This window comes from Anguilla rostrata, chromosome 1 (assembly GCF_018555375.3).
Source record: "Anguilla rostrata isolate EN2019 chromosome 1, ASM1855537v3, whole genome shotgun sequence".
In the NCBI taxonomy this organism is placed as follows: Eukaryota; Metazoa; Chordata; class Actinopteri; order Anguilliformes; family Anguillidae; genus Anguilla; species Anguilla rostrata.
This window is the reverse complement of record NC_057933.1, coordinates 67,314,546-67,330,522: the sequence shown is the minus strand read 5'-3', so window position 1 is coordinate 67,330,522 and position 15,977 is coordinate 67,314,546. Positions and strand designations below refer to the sequence as shown.

Below are 15,977 nucleotides of genomic sequence, written 5' to 3'. Positions count from 1 at the left end.
AATATATATCCATAACATGAACAGCATAGCCTATATCCCATTACCTATCTCAATACCTAACCATTTTTGTGTGGGATAATGAGCATGTCGGTGTGCTCTGGGATAATTCTGGTGCCCAGTTTGGTGAAGGTGAGACTAGCAGAGATGAAGATGTGCACAGACGGCACCGATGCTCCAGGAATTGACAAATAGCATTTTGCTAATGCTGCCAGTTCAGGGAAGCATGGCTCATTAACTTTCCACCAGTCAAGGGGATTTGTGTCTAACAACAGAGAAAGGTCTTTTTAAACCAAACATCTAATCACCAGCATTAGGTTATTTGTTGATGGTATATTGAAATTTAACTGTTTAGTTTATAAAATGAATCGATCAAAATTATTGTTAACAATTAACAGTTAATCAATGTATTGTTGACATCCCTAGACTGGGCAAAAATGGGATTCAACAGTAGCTAGGCAGAAACCACAGCTAACCAAGAGAAAAATCAGTGCTAATCTGGATGATCCCAGAGCCTTTTGGGACAATTCTATAGACAGATGAGTCAAAAGTGGAACTTTTTGGACAACATGGGTCCCATTATGTCTGGCATAATACATAAAGCAAATACAGCATTTCACAGTAAGAATATCATACCAACAGTCAAATATGGTGGTGGTAGCATGATGGTGTGGAGATTGCTGCCTCAGGACCTGGAAGACTTGCCATTATTGAAGGAACCATGAATTCTGGTCTGTACCACAACATTCTTTAAAACAATGTCTGATCATTTGTCCATGAGCTGAAGCTGAAGTTTCATTGAGTTATGCAGCAAGACAATGATCCAAAATACTAAAGCAAGTACACATCTGAATGGCTAAAAAGAAGCAGAATTAAAGCTGTGGAGTGACTTAGTCAAATTCCTGACATGAACCCAATAGAATTAAGACACTTCTGCAAAGAAGAGTGGGCTAAAATTCCTCCACAGCAATGTGAAAAATAAAAGTATAGGAAGCGTTCGGTTGCCATTGTTGCTGCTAAAGATGGTGCAACCTGTTATTATGTTTTAAGGGTTCAATTACTTTTTCACATTGGCTAGTTAATGTTTGATAACTTTTTTCATTAAATAAACAAAATAATTTGTCTAATATTACATTTTGTCTAAAGATCTGAAACCATTCAGTGTGACAAATATGCAGTAATAGAGGAAATCAGGAAGGGGTCAAATACTTTTTCACAGCACTGCATGAATGATCGGGTAAATCCAGCCAATTCATTTTCAGCTAGATTGTTTTGAAGTAGATATGTATGTGCATATCTATCTATGTATTTATGTATGTATGTATGTATGTATATATGTATGCCTGTTGCATGTATGTACTGTATGTCTTGCAAAAGGGTGACAGAAGTGAAAGCAGTTAAAGTTTATGATCAGAGAGAACTCAGAACCCTACAGGATCCAATACCCACCCTGCAGTCATTTCCGTGTGCGATGCCATTAGATGATAAAGAAGCAGCGATCAAGGAAACCGCTTCAGCTTCACTTCCTGTCAGTTGCTACGGTGACTGGCCTCACTGTGGTGTTGCACTTGCTGTCTCACTTGAATTCTCCAAAAGAGCTGAGAGAAGAACAACTGCAATAAAATGTAGTCAGGGCTTCTCATTATGAGCACCTCTCTCGATGGCATTTGTTCTGGCTGAATACTCCCTTTGTCAGAGTGAACCCTGAGCTGAACTTCCACTGCTGGAACAGTTTTTATGTGACAGGGGACCAGTTGAATAAATAACTTTTAAGGGTGGGGCCCATGCATTTGTTACAGACTATTCTTTCATAACACAGATTTCATTAAAATTGCATTGAAGCAGTTCACTAGCACAATGTTGTCACAGTTGACAAATCTCACAATACTGTCAATGATAGATCCATTCATATAAATTCATAATGCTATGCAAAGCCTTTTTTTGTACAAATATACAACATCTGTCTATCTGTGTCCTGTATAGAACAGGGACATTTGAACATTTCTGCACTTGTCTAATATACATGACCATATCACGTATGAATACAATACTTTGCTCTTCATGTTTTTATTGTCTGTTTTTTTATTTTATCCCTGTCTGAAATGTCTCATCACCAAGGTAATCCTGTCCAACTGCAATAGCATCCTCTATTAATTCAAAGAGCACCCAGCACGTGCTGCTCTGTGGAGCTACTGATCACATTCAGTGCAGGCACAGTCTCAGCATGTCACTGCACGAAGGCCCACTGTTCTTGATCGGAACATCACCTGACAGCAACTCTTTGCTATATGCATTTTGGGGTTATATTGTCTTTTTGTGGGTGCATTGTCTCAAGAACCAACCAATTATGCCACCTAGTGGTTCAGAGAGAGAGACAGCCATGGGAGCTCCAGTTAAGGAAGGTCACATAGGTTTGAATTCTGTTTACCAAGATGCAGGTCAGCATGACTATAATTACATTACTAAGATGTATCATTTGCCCTGTAGTGTGTTTAACAACACAGTCGTGACTTGTACATATAACGTTTTTTATCTTTCAAGGGAGGGAGGAAGGGAGAGAGAGAGAGTGTTGTGAGAGAGAGAGAGAGAGAGAGAGGGAGAGAGAGAGAGAGAGAGAGAGAGATGACTCCAAACAATACATGCTGGTAATGCCTCACATCACCAGATCAGCTATATACATGCAATTACATTAATTTACATAATTAACAGCTCAAGAAAAACACCATAGCACAAAGTAAGATACCTTCAAACAAGCACAGATATACTTGGAACACATATAGGAAAGATTATTCTCTGTGACAGCATGGGGATATATTCGTTCCAAAGATAAATTAGTTCTCTATTGTTGTATAATTGTTCTTTGGTGTATTATAGCCATTATAATTGGCTTTTCTCTGATTTTCAATTATATTCTCTATTAGGTTAAATTTTGAGGCACTGCGGTTCAGTAATGCCCATATTGGCATCCAATTGAAGACATGGGAGTTATATTATGCAGGATTAGAGAGGTTTTAATCTAAGGATCACAGTTTGAAACCTCAACTGTAAGGTTTCATATAAACGTAAAATTATTATACTCAAAGACAGGTTGTATATCATCCAAATTAATATTTTCCCAAATGCCAGCTCATTTCTGTCACAGAATTTCTGTCTCCCAAGGTTGGAATGACCACATAAGGACAATGTCTTTGTTTTGTCCTATTTCCCAAACCGGTCACCTTTTCTGTAAACTGTTCTGCTCTCATTTCTCCTTTAAGTATGTCTAGGAGTTGGGAGTTTGGAAATGGAAGAAACACAAATCAGACTTCCTTTATCTCCTCCACAAATAGGAAGCATGACACTTGTTTGCCACTTTTGAGATGAGCTGGTATTTGAATGCTGTCCTACCAGATACAAAGACATCAACAAAAACTACAAGCATACTTATGTTAATTTTCTTCTGGGCCTAAGCGGTAGATATGGCTCCAACCAGGACAATTTATGGCAGTGAACCAATCATTGACAAACTTGAATGGTTACAACAAGGTGCTGTCTGGTTAGTTGAGGGAAATTTGAGACATCATGTGCAGTACTGTGAAAATGAAGGGCTTTATTTTAGTATTCTTTTTACACTTCCTGAAAGCGGATTCCAGCAATACCACCTATGGGAGCCGACAGCAATTTTCTTTCTATCGAGATGTGAACTGTCCATTGATACCAAACTTATCAAAATTAGCTCCCATATCCATGACGATATGACATAATTTTATAAAATTATGAAAATATATTGAGAAGGTTTTCTGCATATATTTTAAGTTCTTATCACTATCACTATAATATTGCATATGTAAGTTTACTTTACTGGAAAGATTTTTCCCACAGGAAAACGTTAGCCACTCAGTGATATCTGCCAACCCCATAAAATTTTCTGATTCCCTGTCATTGCTCTAAGAAAGTATAAATTGTTTCCATGTGCTTTCCTAGGAAGTTTGTATGATGGACATGGTAACAGAGTCTACTGCTGACAGCACCTGCATTCCTGCAATAGTTATCACAAAAAAGGGTTAAGCCACCTCCCTTTGAGAGGAGTTTGCCGCTGGATTATTGCAAAATTCTTTCTGAGGATTGTACTTGTCAGAACAGGCAGAGGCAACCCACAGTGTCAGCAAATAGAGAGTGGGGAGGGGGGAGGAAGGGAGGATGAACAAGAGAGGAATCCAATCCACAGAGAGAGAGAGAGAGAGAGAGAGAGAGAGAGATGCATAGATGCATAGGGGTGTGTCTTAACAATTAGTTCTTCAAGGAAGTGCAGCACAAAATATCTTGAAACAGATTCACAGACAAAGCGTAGCAGAGAGACAGAAAACAGAGTTTTGTTTTGTTTCCCTTTTACATTGTGAGCAGAGGGGGATCCATGTAACTTAATGCTGAATACCTGATCCAAGCCAGAGAGGAACCAGAACTTCAGAGGAGGGAGGGAGACCCACAAAAACTCAGGTAAGGACCTTCTCAATTTGGTCATAACCGTCTCATCGGTTTCTGCAGGATTGTGAGGTTGCGAGTAGACAGTAGATATAATGCTGACATTTCAACTTTGTGCACCACACTTCCCCTTCCTCTACTTCAACCTGATATAGTAGTTCACTGTGGTATTTTTTGTTTTTCTTTGTTATTTGCAAAACATGTATCTGAACTGTAGAGAAGAACTGTCACTACTGCTAAAAAAAAAAAACTTTAGTTGTTGGCAGACAGCCTTTGCTTTGCTAATAGCTTGAGGAAGAAGCACATGGTAGAAACACATGGCATGACTTGGCGTGTTCATTCTTGATCAGAGGTCAAAACTGTACAGATAATTTCATTTCTCTTTCTCCACTTTTACACTGATGTTAAACATTCATTGAGACATTCCAGACCCCTGCTTAAATCAAGCTGCAACAGGTAGAGCTGTGGAGATATAGCCACATAGTGATATATGGTCTTTGGAAGTTTATCCAGTCCTGATTGATGCACAAGTTTATCTGCTGGGTTTATCTTCATGAAAATGACTAAAGCTTGTAGACTCTTGTGCTCTTCAAGATTGTCTGTATAGAACAATATCAATTGTGCAGGTACTTTGGTATAAAAAAACGTTTATTTAAAAAGAGTTTTGAAAGAGTTGTTCTGAATCTGAAGGAAATTGCATCTTTATGGTGATGCTGTGTCACTGCAGGGCTGTATAACTGATTAGTTTCACTTCCTTCTTGAACGAACAGAGATGTGTATTCATTTAGAAACTACAACTGGGTCTCCCTTCTTAACAGATATGATCACATTCAGTGGCCTACAAAAGATTTCCTGCTTTTCTGGATATTTTGTTTTTACATTTCCCTTTACCAGTGTACCATTAGACGGCTGTCATTGACTGAGCATGACTGACTACGTGTCAGGAAACATGCAGATATTTTGTTCTGATGTCCATGGTGTGATGCTGTGTCACATGAATATGGCTACACACAGGGGTTACGCCAGGGTAGGCTGGCATGCTGCTCAATGGCAGAGGGAGGGAACTGGAAACTTCTGCTCTTTTGTGGGACGCTACTCTATGGCAGGGGTGACTGGACCAGCCTGATGTCCAGTCCCCACTGACACATGGTCAGGTGACTGGCTTCAGCATGGTCCTGGAGCGCAAAGCTTAGAAAGATTTGATGCAAGCTTTGCAGGGCAGCACTGCATGGTGGCAGACAATACTGCGGTCTCTGGCCAAAGCCCCTGGAAAGTACAGGGCTTACCTCTGCAGACAGCTGCAGGCCACAAGGGACCATCATTTGTGGTATGCTAAATATTTAGCCCACTTCATCACGTGATCCTCCGAATTACCCTCTTCATTTCAACACCTTCCAATTCTGGCTGGATCACCTCTACCTGTCCTGCACAGATGGAATTAAGTGAACCAAGAGAGGCAGGTAAATCAGCCAGGATTTCCTCTGGTCAGAATTCACAATGGCTCAGAGGTACTTTCTGACAACTGTTTACACGCTTTAGCTTTCAATATTTGTCAAATACAAAATTGATTTCCTTTCGAGTAATTTGTTTGGATTGCATTTTCTGACCAACTGAACTGCTGGGTTTCATAGAAAAATGTATAATAGGACTGACATGTATAATAGATCACTGAACAGGGCAGGGGTGTGGGGTGGGGGGTGGGGGGGTGAGGAGGGGTGTCAATGAACACACACCTCTGTTCTAGTCTGAAAATGGCAAGTTAACTTCAGAAATATACAAATTCAATGATATAACCATATTTTATAGATCTGAAAGAGCACAAGTGGGTTCTTTAAACAGAGCTCTAAGTGGGTAATCCACCATGTAAACTATTGACTGCTTTTACATTGGCTGAACATTCTTGGGCTGAAAAAATGTCTGGGTATAGTACATTTTATATAGTATATAGTACATTAAACAGACACTTGAATCATAACCTTTCACCTATTGATGATGCTAGATCATTGTAAGAAGTTATATTATAATGAACTACTTAGGCCCCAATGGTCTGTTCAGCTGTGAGCATCATCACCATAGAACTGTGATGACAATGAACAAGCTGTTTTCTTTTTTGAAACATATCCCTATGAGACCTTTAGACATAGTGACAACATGCTAACCTAATCACCAAACCTAATCAAGGCTATGTTCCAGTATTTACGATCATGGTTATTTATCATTCTGTATTTCCTCATAGTTACAGTTGAATTCATATGATGTCATTTAATGTCAGAGCTTTGCAACTTTTCAACATGAACTGTATTCATTTAACTAGTATTTTTGTTGTAAAGGACGTATTTTTAGAGGTTGAAAAGCACCTTGCTGTCCTGAATCTATCGAAAGCAATGGTATCACCACTTGAGAGAACATTTAAAGTCTATGGCAGCACAGATAACTTATTACCTATTTAATGTTGTACTGTCATTTCTTTTAATCCAGGGTTAAACATTACAAAATACACCTCACACATTAAGAAATCGTACCTGAGATTATAGTTGTATTTGTTGTATCAATACTGACAACAAGCAAGGTAAGAGCTTGTGCTTTGTGCTGAAATAATGTATCCATATCCTGATCTACATTGAGACAATGGTCACCCTCAATTGTAGTGCTATTTCACAACATTGAGGGGAAGCACTTTGGTTACAAAAGCTGTCTGGTGCTGGCTGAGTAAAATCACAGCTTATATTTCTCTTTCAAATCACTGCCAAAAACAGCTACAGATTCATATTCCTGTAGTGAAAATGAGCTGATTGTCTCTCAAATCCCAGTATGCGTATTGCCATGAAATTTGACCAAGAGTCTCTGAAATAGCTGTTAAGCTATTCCAACTATATTATCAATTTAATAGGAACTAATAAAATTAACGTCTCTAATCCCACCAGAGAGAAAGCTTTGTACTGAAGCTTGTCATTAGAGATGCACCACTTGCTGTGCATTGTAAGTTCTCTGCTGTCAATAAGACACAATTTTAATAATTGAAAAATCAATACAACTTATAACTAAATTTAAAAAGGGTTCTACCGATCAAACGTTGAATCAAATCTCCGACTTTAATGTATAGGTAAATATGAGCAGGTGGTTGATGGCTTCCTCCATGTTTGCAATTAATGCATTAACACTCAGATCACTACATAAACAACATGATCCAGAGAGACAAGCTATTTTTATAGTCTATTTAGCTGTTGCACAGCCACAGTTCACAATAACCAGGGCTGAAACCCAAAACAATTGCATCACACATGCTGGGGGAGGGGGGGGGATCTGGCCGGCAGCCAATCACAGTGGAACTTTAGCCCAGTGAAAGGCTCGTCAGCTATAATGATGGGTCAATGGGTAATGATTGGTATGCCATAGAGCTCGGGGGATCCTATCTAGGACCTGAACTGATGGTTTAGGCATTAATATCAAGGCTTCATTTCTTCAGTTTGTTTTCAAAGCAAACTGGGAGTGAGGGCCTGTAAAAGCCTGTCTGAGCTATGCAGCCCACAATCTTTGGTCTCCTGCTTGTCTGAGCAGGCAGTTCATTGCTAGTCTTCACTGAACTACTTCTGGACAAGAGCCCTGGAACTTTCAACAGCAGAACAACAAGACCAGCTGTGTTTGAACAAAACAATAGAGATACAATGCTGCAGAAATCCCAAATTCAAGTACTGTAATACTTGAAATATGAAAAACAGCACACAGCCTAATCCCGCTGGTCCTATAGGATGAAATGGTTATAAGCACTAAAGGAAAGTCAGTAGTAATCACTTGAACGGCAAATCGCAGAGAGACATAGCGATAGAGGGCAATGTTCAGTGCGTTGTGATCTCATATATTCAAAAGACCAAAATTATTGATGACTGATGGGAAGATTATAAACTGAAGGGAGTACTTTGTTTGTCATATTTAATATAAATAAGAGCATGGAGGTTGCACAAGGACTGTAGAATAAAAAAATGGTCTTGCTGGTGAGTATGACTTCTTTTCTGATTCATATAGATGTGTATTGATCTGAAGCCTGCTGCCATGATCACATTTCCCTAAGGAGGATCTTTAGTTGGCTATACTCCTCTCGGAGAATCCAAACAGTCTGTGTAGTAAAACAGTGCTGTTTATGCTATGTGTCGGCTGAACTCTCAGAGGGAAAGGGCCTGTTCCCTCGTAGCACGGCAGAGGGTTTCATTGCCTCAGCCCCAGAAGAGCCCTTTTTCATGACTTCCCTTAAGTGGAGCGTATCCGTGATACAGAAAAACAAACGGGGCATGAGATAAGAATTATAATGATAGACTGATGAGCCGTGACTTCAGCTCTGTCTGGTTGCGAAAGTTCTTCTCAAAGCAAGAACATACTGTAGCATGGTTTAAATGAACCCAAGTGCATGTAGTATGGGCCTTTGTTTTGGATGAACGATAAGGTAGGAATTGTTGGGTAGGCTGTTCTTGGTAAGAATAGATAAGGTTTCAGGATTAGTATTTTTTAAAAGTACATTTATTTCATTATGCCAAGAAAACAGAAATTGGTCTTTATTGATTGAACCCAGTAAGATCCTCTCACTCAAACAATTTGGTGAAGATACAGTGTGTGATAACTCAATTGCCTGCTTGTGGAAAATATCAAATAACAATCCAGTTCAATGCATCTATTGTCCCTTTGAGGATGATGGATGTAATTTTAAGTAAACAAAGGCACACTTCATAAGCAGATGTTTGCACCCTAATAAAGATAACATCAAATATTGCGACAAATATGAAACCTGTACTGTTGGGCAGTTGTGCAAATGTGTGGTGACATAAACTGGAAAGTGATACGACTTTAATAAAACATGCTAATGAACATGCACTTTACTAATTTTCTCTTGTTTGCACCGTGAAATATTTTGACTCCTTAAATCTTTGATTTTGTTGATGCAATCTCAGTCGTCTCATTTTCTTCACACATGGAGGTGCCTGCCTCTCAAACATCTGCCAAAACTCAATCCCCATGGCAACATGGTGGATCCGCAAAAACAAACATGTTCAAGCCAGAGCATTATTATTCATTTCCCTTAACTCCTTCCCCAAAGAGGCAATACACACAATGCCCCATGTGGAGGTTAGAATATCAAGAAGCAAAATCTGCCTGCCTTCTTCACTGTGTTGCTAACTCTTAAGATCATCTCACCGAATTTACCTATAAATGTGCTGTTCTTTGCTATGTTACAATTACAATTACAATTAGGTATTTAGCAGAAAGTCTTTTTGACTTACAAAGTTGTACAGCATCGGGAGTGAACATGGCAGGATCAATGATTAGTCTCCAAGTGCTGTGCATTGGCAGTAAAGAGAAGACCAAAGAACATACAGGACATATACACATATTCCAAAGTAAAAGTCAGAGGACACATCAAACTTAATACAAAGCAAGCAAAAGGAGTTCATCGTAATGTCATAACATGAGGGTCCAAGCATAAGTTCAATGTGGACAAGCGATAGGTCTTGTGTATGGGTTAGGATGGACTACGTGATGTACTGTGGCTAGAGCTGGCTGGGGGGGTGGGGGGTGGGGGGGGAGGATTGTTCCACCACCTTGGAACCAGGCAGGAGAAGAGTCTGGACCGGCCAATCAATGGCCCGTCTGTTGCAAGGAGGGAACGACTAGTCAACCCGATGTAGCAGAACACAGGGTGTCAGATGCACACAGATAACTACTGTGTGTAGTGAAGAACAACAAGGGGAATTCTTAATGTAAACATATTAATTTATTTTCACAAGGATGTCATGTTATGATTGCAGCCTATGAAAATCCCCCTTAATGCATGTAAGTGTTAGTAAGTGTGCCTTGCAATATTTGCAGGTGGCTGTCTTGAAAAATCTGTCAAATAAATAATTGTAATTTGCGGAAATCTAATTTCATTCATTTTTCAGTTTTAATTTAAATACATTTTACCAGATTGCCAGCCATATGCTTGCAGGGACTTTCCTTTTATACAAAATTATTTTAAAATCTCACATTTTCCTGAAATTTTCCAAAGAAAGTTCTTGGATATTTGATGCATATTTCTGGTATGGGTCACAAATATTACTGCAGAAATATTTTGAGAAACTTGCCATCATAGGACCCATTTTGGAAAAATATTTAGGGCCTGTAGGTACGTCCTTTAAGATCCTGTAATTAGCCATTTTTAAAATAGTTTTTCTATTCCAATTTTCTTTTCAATTGGTAGCATAATAATTCATTTCTTAACAATTCATCGAATTATTTGCATTATCGGATAAGCCCCTCCCAAGGGGTTTTTACAATGACATTTTTTCTGTGTTTACTTAACACTGGTTATATCAGAAAACAAGCAAAATAAAAAGGTATTTGTGACCTAAAACTCAACTATATGTTCAATAGTCTGCCTCCATAGGAAGTTCCCCTGTACACAATTTCAGTAAAAAATGACGTCAATGGAATTTTGTGTCCAACATCATCTGGAATGTCCCTACAGCAATACAAAAACCAGTTCCACAGACAATAAGTAAACTACAGTATTTCTAAGTTATGAATCTAAGTCCATGTGTATAGATGATCAATACATGTTTGTCAACCATTGGCAACCCCGATGCAAACTGAACAAAAAGTGGCCCAATGGATTTCCAATGAGATTTATTATGTTATTAAACCAAGTGAATTGTTTTCCATCATAGTTTACAATGCAAGTAAAGTTGTACTTACATGCTTGTACTATGTATTATAATTGTGCTCAGAAAGCTTGATGAGCTTTTTAATCTGCGGTGGTGAGCCTTTTATGCACATCAAGTACAGCCAGTCAGTCATGTGATGGTTTCTCTTTGAATGTGTGTATAAATAGGTTCCAGTAAGTGAGCAAGCATAAAGTCAGAATAAGTGTTCATATGAGTAAGTATACTAATTGTGCCTGTATAACACTTATCAGCAGGTTTAGGGAGTACCCTACGCATACATTCCTGGAATATGCCTGCAAATCTCTTGTCTATTTATCATGTCTGCAAAATAATTTTCACTGGTCTAACTCTGAGTCTCCCTCTCTTCCATCTCAAAGCAACTATGGAGACGTTCAACTCCAAGGATATGGCCATGAAGGCACAGAAGAAAATCCTCAGTCACATGGCCAATAAATCCGTTGTTCATATGTTTATTGATGACACCAGCAGTGAGATTCTGGACGAACTCTACCGGGTCTCCAAGGAGTACACAGGAAACCGCACAGAGGCCCAGAAAGTGATAAAGGACCTGATCAAGGTGGCTGTAAAAGTTGGTGTCCTCTTCCGCCACAACCGTTTCAATGCTGAAGAGATGAAACTGGCCCAGGACTTCAAGAAGAAGTTACATCAGGGAGCCATGACTGCCATCAGTTTCTATGAGGTAAGCCTACCTGTTCCGTTTCTGCTACACACATCTTCATATCCACAAAACCACACTTTGCAACTCTGCAAAAATGTGAGGCACGATTGGTAAGGATACACACTGACTTAAACCAATGTTTGAATAAAGAAAGTTCTAAGCAACACACCAAATTCTTCATATTCAAAGATCAAATCTGTAGCTGCAGATAACTTTAGAGATATAAAGATCAAATTTAACTCAAGATCAAATTAAACCCTTCAAATGACATTATGGGCTGCTGGGTAGCTCATCCGGTTATGGCATCATGCTATGGTGCATGGATGAGCCCCACAGTCTTGGACTGATATCGGGCTACGCTTGTGCTGACTATGGCCAGTAGCTCCATAGGGCTACTGGCCATGTTACACATGGCATCTTTATTGCCATGTGTAACAAGTACAATGGAATGCTTACTCCCCATTCACTCCCGCAGTATAAATTCTAAAACATAGATATCAACAATAGATAAAAAGTAAGTATGTACACAATAAGTACAGAAGTAAGTAAGACTTTTCAATACTATGGCGCATTATGGCAGGTGGTGCAAAAAAGTGGTAAAGTGACCAAGTGCAGTACAGTAATGATAGCAGCATAATAAACACAATAAAAGGTCTTCCTCTGATTCCAGTTTATGCAAGCTTAGCTGTAGTCTTTGGTGTGAAAAGAAGCAGACTTGTGACAGCATGTGTTTTAGAGAAGAAAGAAGGTTGTCCACACTCACCAGAATTAGCAGTGGGGTTCTCGCGTGAACGTGGCTGCAGTTGCAAACAGTTGGCCATTCCAAATAAGGGTGGGAATTGGACATACTCAGCCCCATGTTGGGTGCCAAATTTAATTCATTCATTCATTCATTCATTCATTCATTCATTCCTCTCTCTCCTTTCTTCCACTGGCCAGGTGGAATTCACCTTTGACCAGACAGTGATTTCAGAGATCTTGACAGAGTGCAGGGACATACTACTCAAGCTGGTGGAGAAGCATCTCACGCCAAAATCCCTTGGACGCATCAACCACGTTTTTAATCATTACTCTGACCCAGAGCTGCTGGCCTCCCTCTACAGTGCGGAGGGGCCCTTCCGCCCCAACCTCACCAAAATATGTACCGGCCTCAACAAGCTGGTGGAGGAGGACAAGCTATGAGTTGGTTGACATTCACGGGACTGAATGCCTGACTGTGGGTGGACCTGCTCAGAACTGTGTACCAGGGATGAGTAAGCAACATTACCTAAAAAAGATTAAAGTCTAAACAACAACTGGCTTTGAACAACTCACACACAAATCCAACCACATTAGATGTGACACCCATGCTAAATTGTCTTACTATAAGGCGATTTTGTCCCACCCAGTCTGCTGGATTTGAAGATGAGGTTAGCACTCTAAGTGGTTTATTTCACATGACATCCATGCACATTCAGCTGAAGAGTAGTTATTTCAGTGTTATATGAAGAGACATCAATTTTTTTTGTGTTTGTCTGAGGGATTAAAATTCTGTTTTACTGGACACTGTAAGAATTCCAAGCAGGATACGGACAATTTCAGCCTGTGATTTTTGGGCCAGAAGAGAATTTCCGTCCTGCATTTTCTGTACACAAAACCTTCCACTTCCTTGTGTGAATGTGTCCCTGTGTATGACATTCCCCAGGATAAATAACTGAACAAAAATTATTAAAATGGAACAGAGAAGACTGAACTGTAACCAAGGTAATACAACATTATTATTATTATTATTATGCATAATAATAGCAATCATCATAATAAACACATGGAATATTTATTATTACTGAAAACTGTAAGTGTAGAATTGTCATTTCACTGAATGATTGGGTTTCATTACTATATATATATATATATATATATATATATATAAGGAATACTGGATTTGAATAGTTAAATTTGAGGGTTGGATATTACACTGCCATCTACTGATTAAATGTGGTGTTGTGTGCTATGTATACAAATATACATAAGATTGTTCAAAACTACTGAGATTTATAGATCTGAAATGAATTTATTAAATTTGTTAAATACACTCATTTTACAATTATTTGAAATTAGACTGTAATTTAAGCATTTTTACATTGAAGCTCAATATGGATTCCATATATACCTGTACTGTAAATAAAATGCCTATATGTAACAATTGCTCACTTTATTGGTTCACTGTTGCTGTGAATCGCTGTCAATATGTCCATAGCTGTAACATCATTATATAACAAAACCCTACCTTGAAAGATGTATCAGAGACCAAAACATTTAAAAAAACAACTCAGTACACAACAATACACAATAATGCATCACACTCAATACAGAACATCACACAATGGTAATTACATGCTTGCACACACAAAGGATCAATGAAGCATGGATTTGCATTTAACCATATCATCATGTCTGGTCTAAAACTAGTAAATGTTGCAAACTAATACTAGAAGTATTACAACACACCTCTGGGTGTGTTGTTCCATATAAAAACACTGCCCAAATTCTGTATACCTGAACAGAGCATTACAACATGAAGCAAAGTTCTTGTTGTTCAATTTGGTTGATTTAATAAATAATATATATTAAAATGTGTGACATTTATTTCCAGTTTTTATTGTAATGGTGGGTCCAGAATTATGTTTGTATACTGCATAGTGTAGTTTTGTTTTCATTACTCTGGCTTGAAACCAGCTCACAGTGAAGTACAATTAATGAAATGGGATCACGGAGTGCATATGCAATTTTGCCATCTCTACAGTCATTGGTGTTCTGATAACAGAACTTACGATGGCTAAGTTCATCATCACTGTCATGCACTGACAATGCATTGTCTCTCTTCTGGCAGGATTGAATAATGAAAAAAAAGTTTTAAATGACCCTGCCTTGTCACATAAATATATAGATTGGGTTATTAAAAAATGTATATTTATACATAACAGCTGAAGATGAATTGTCATAAATAATTTCACAGACCAGGTTTTATTTTTAAATTAAATTTGAAATTAAATACTAGATCAAATGGTAGTCCGAGTGCTATTTGGGGTCTGTGCTGTACCACAGCAATGATAAAATCAACTCTTCCATGGGTGCTACAACAGGTGAAAGCAGATAACAGCTGTCTGCTATAAACCAGCAGACATCTGCAAAAAGCATATACTGCCCTTATATTTAGAAATGCAGAAAAAGCTACATTAAATCCTGCCCATAATGTAGCACAATGTCTGGCCGGCTTTGATGATGAAAATAAATAACTGGAGATATATGAATAGAGTAAATGGTTGAATTTGTCATTTGTACATTCTCTCAACTAGTATGTAGCTGAGTTTAAGGGATTTCATAAATGACCAGCTGATAAAGGAGTACTTTGGCTGTCCTTTGCCCATGTCTACAGTTTTTTCTCCCTTCATGACAGACATCCTTGTTTACATGTCTACAGCTGAGGAAGTTTATTCAGAATTCAACCAATTTTGCATAATTCTGCAGCTCAAATGTGGGTGGATCACTTTAAACAAAACAACCAAACAGAGTCCTGCTTCCCCACATCAAAGCACTGAAAGCAGACAAAACCAGGCAGGCGCACAGATAGAAGCCTTTATTCGCTTGGAGAATATAGCTCAGGGGCCAGGCTTTGCATGAAGGCACATCCTAGATGTTCAAAAGGCATAAAACAACAGGGCTTTGTAGAAAATATTATATTTAACCAAGATGTGTTTTCTGAAGGCAAATTAACAAATGCTTCCAGAGACTGAAAAAAATGTCAGAAGTGATTACTAAATTTTCTAACATTTTCCATGAGCATAACTCAATACTTACCTTTTTTCACTATATTCAACATTTTTAAAAGACATTTGCTTGTTTTTAATCAATCTGACATGTGCAATCCTGTATTTTTAGACCTTGGCCTTAAAATTAATTTAACACAATTGTTTGGCAAAAAGAATGGATGTTGACATTTATGCCATATATATCTTCTTCTTCCTCAGAGGCCATTCAATGGGGAGACCTTAGTAGTGAAGCCCAAAAAAAGCAGTTTGTCTCTGCACATTTACTAGGTTTCACAGTAAATGTGTACGAGATGATCCAGAGTTTAGTTTGGTCAACACAAGCCATCCATGTAAGATGTGTCC

At 38.5% G+C, this 15,977-nt stretch overlaps 1 protein-coding gene across 2 annotated transcripts; it reads left to right on the top strand.

Moving 5' to 3' along the window:
* The first annotated feature begins 4,177 nt into the window (after positions 1–4,177).
* On the top strand, positions 4,178–14,442 carry tnfaip8l2b (tumor necrosis factor, alpha-induced protein 8-like 2b). Of its 2 annotated transcripts, none has more exons than XM_064351791.1 (3): positions 4,178–4,473; positions 11,525–11,847; positions 12,766–14,442. In XM_064351791.1, the coding sequence occupies exons 2-3, from the start codon at positions 11,530–11,532 to the stop codon at positions 13,006–13,008; spliced, it is 561 nt and encodes a 186-aa protein (XP_064207861.1). In that variant the 5' UTR covers positions 4,178–4,473; positions 11,525–11,529; the 3' UTR covers positions 13,009–14,442. The 2 variants fall into 2 exon arrangements, with proteins under 2 accessions (XP_064207861.1, XP_064207851.1); XM_064351781.1 differs by lacking the exon at positions 4,178–4,473 and adding an exon at positions 4,518–5,918.
* The last annotated feature ends 1,535 nt before the right edge of the window (positions 14,443–15,977 follow it).

Bases quoted from the DNA above. Each gene is read 5' to 3' on its own strand.
- tnfaip8l2b (XM_064351781.1), top strand. From the start codon at position 5,891: ATGGAATTAAGTGAACCAAGAGAGGCAG. The intron at 5,919-11,524 runs GTAAATCAGCCA...TCCATCTCAAAG, and splicing joins AAGTGAACCAAGAGAGGCAG to CAACTATGGAGACGTTCAAC. The intron at 11,848-12,765 runs GTAAGCCTACCT...TCCACTGGCCAG, and splicing joins CTGCCATCAGTTTCTATGAG to GTGGAATTCACCTTTGACCA.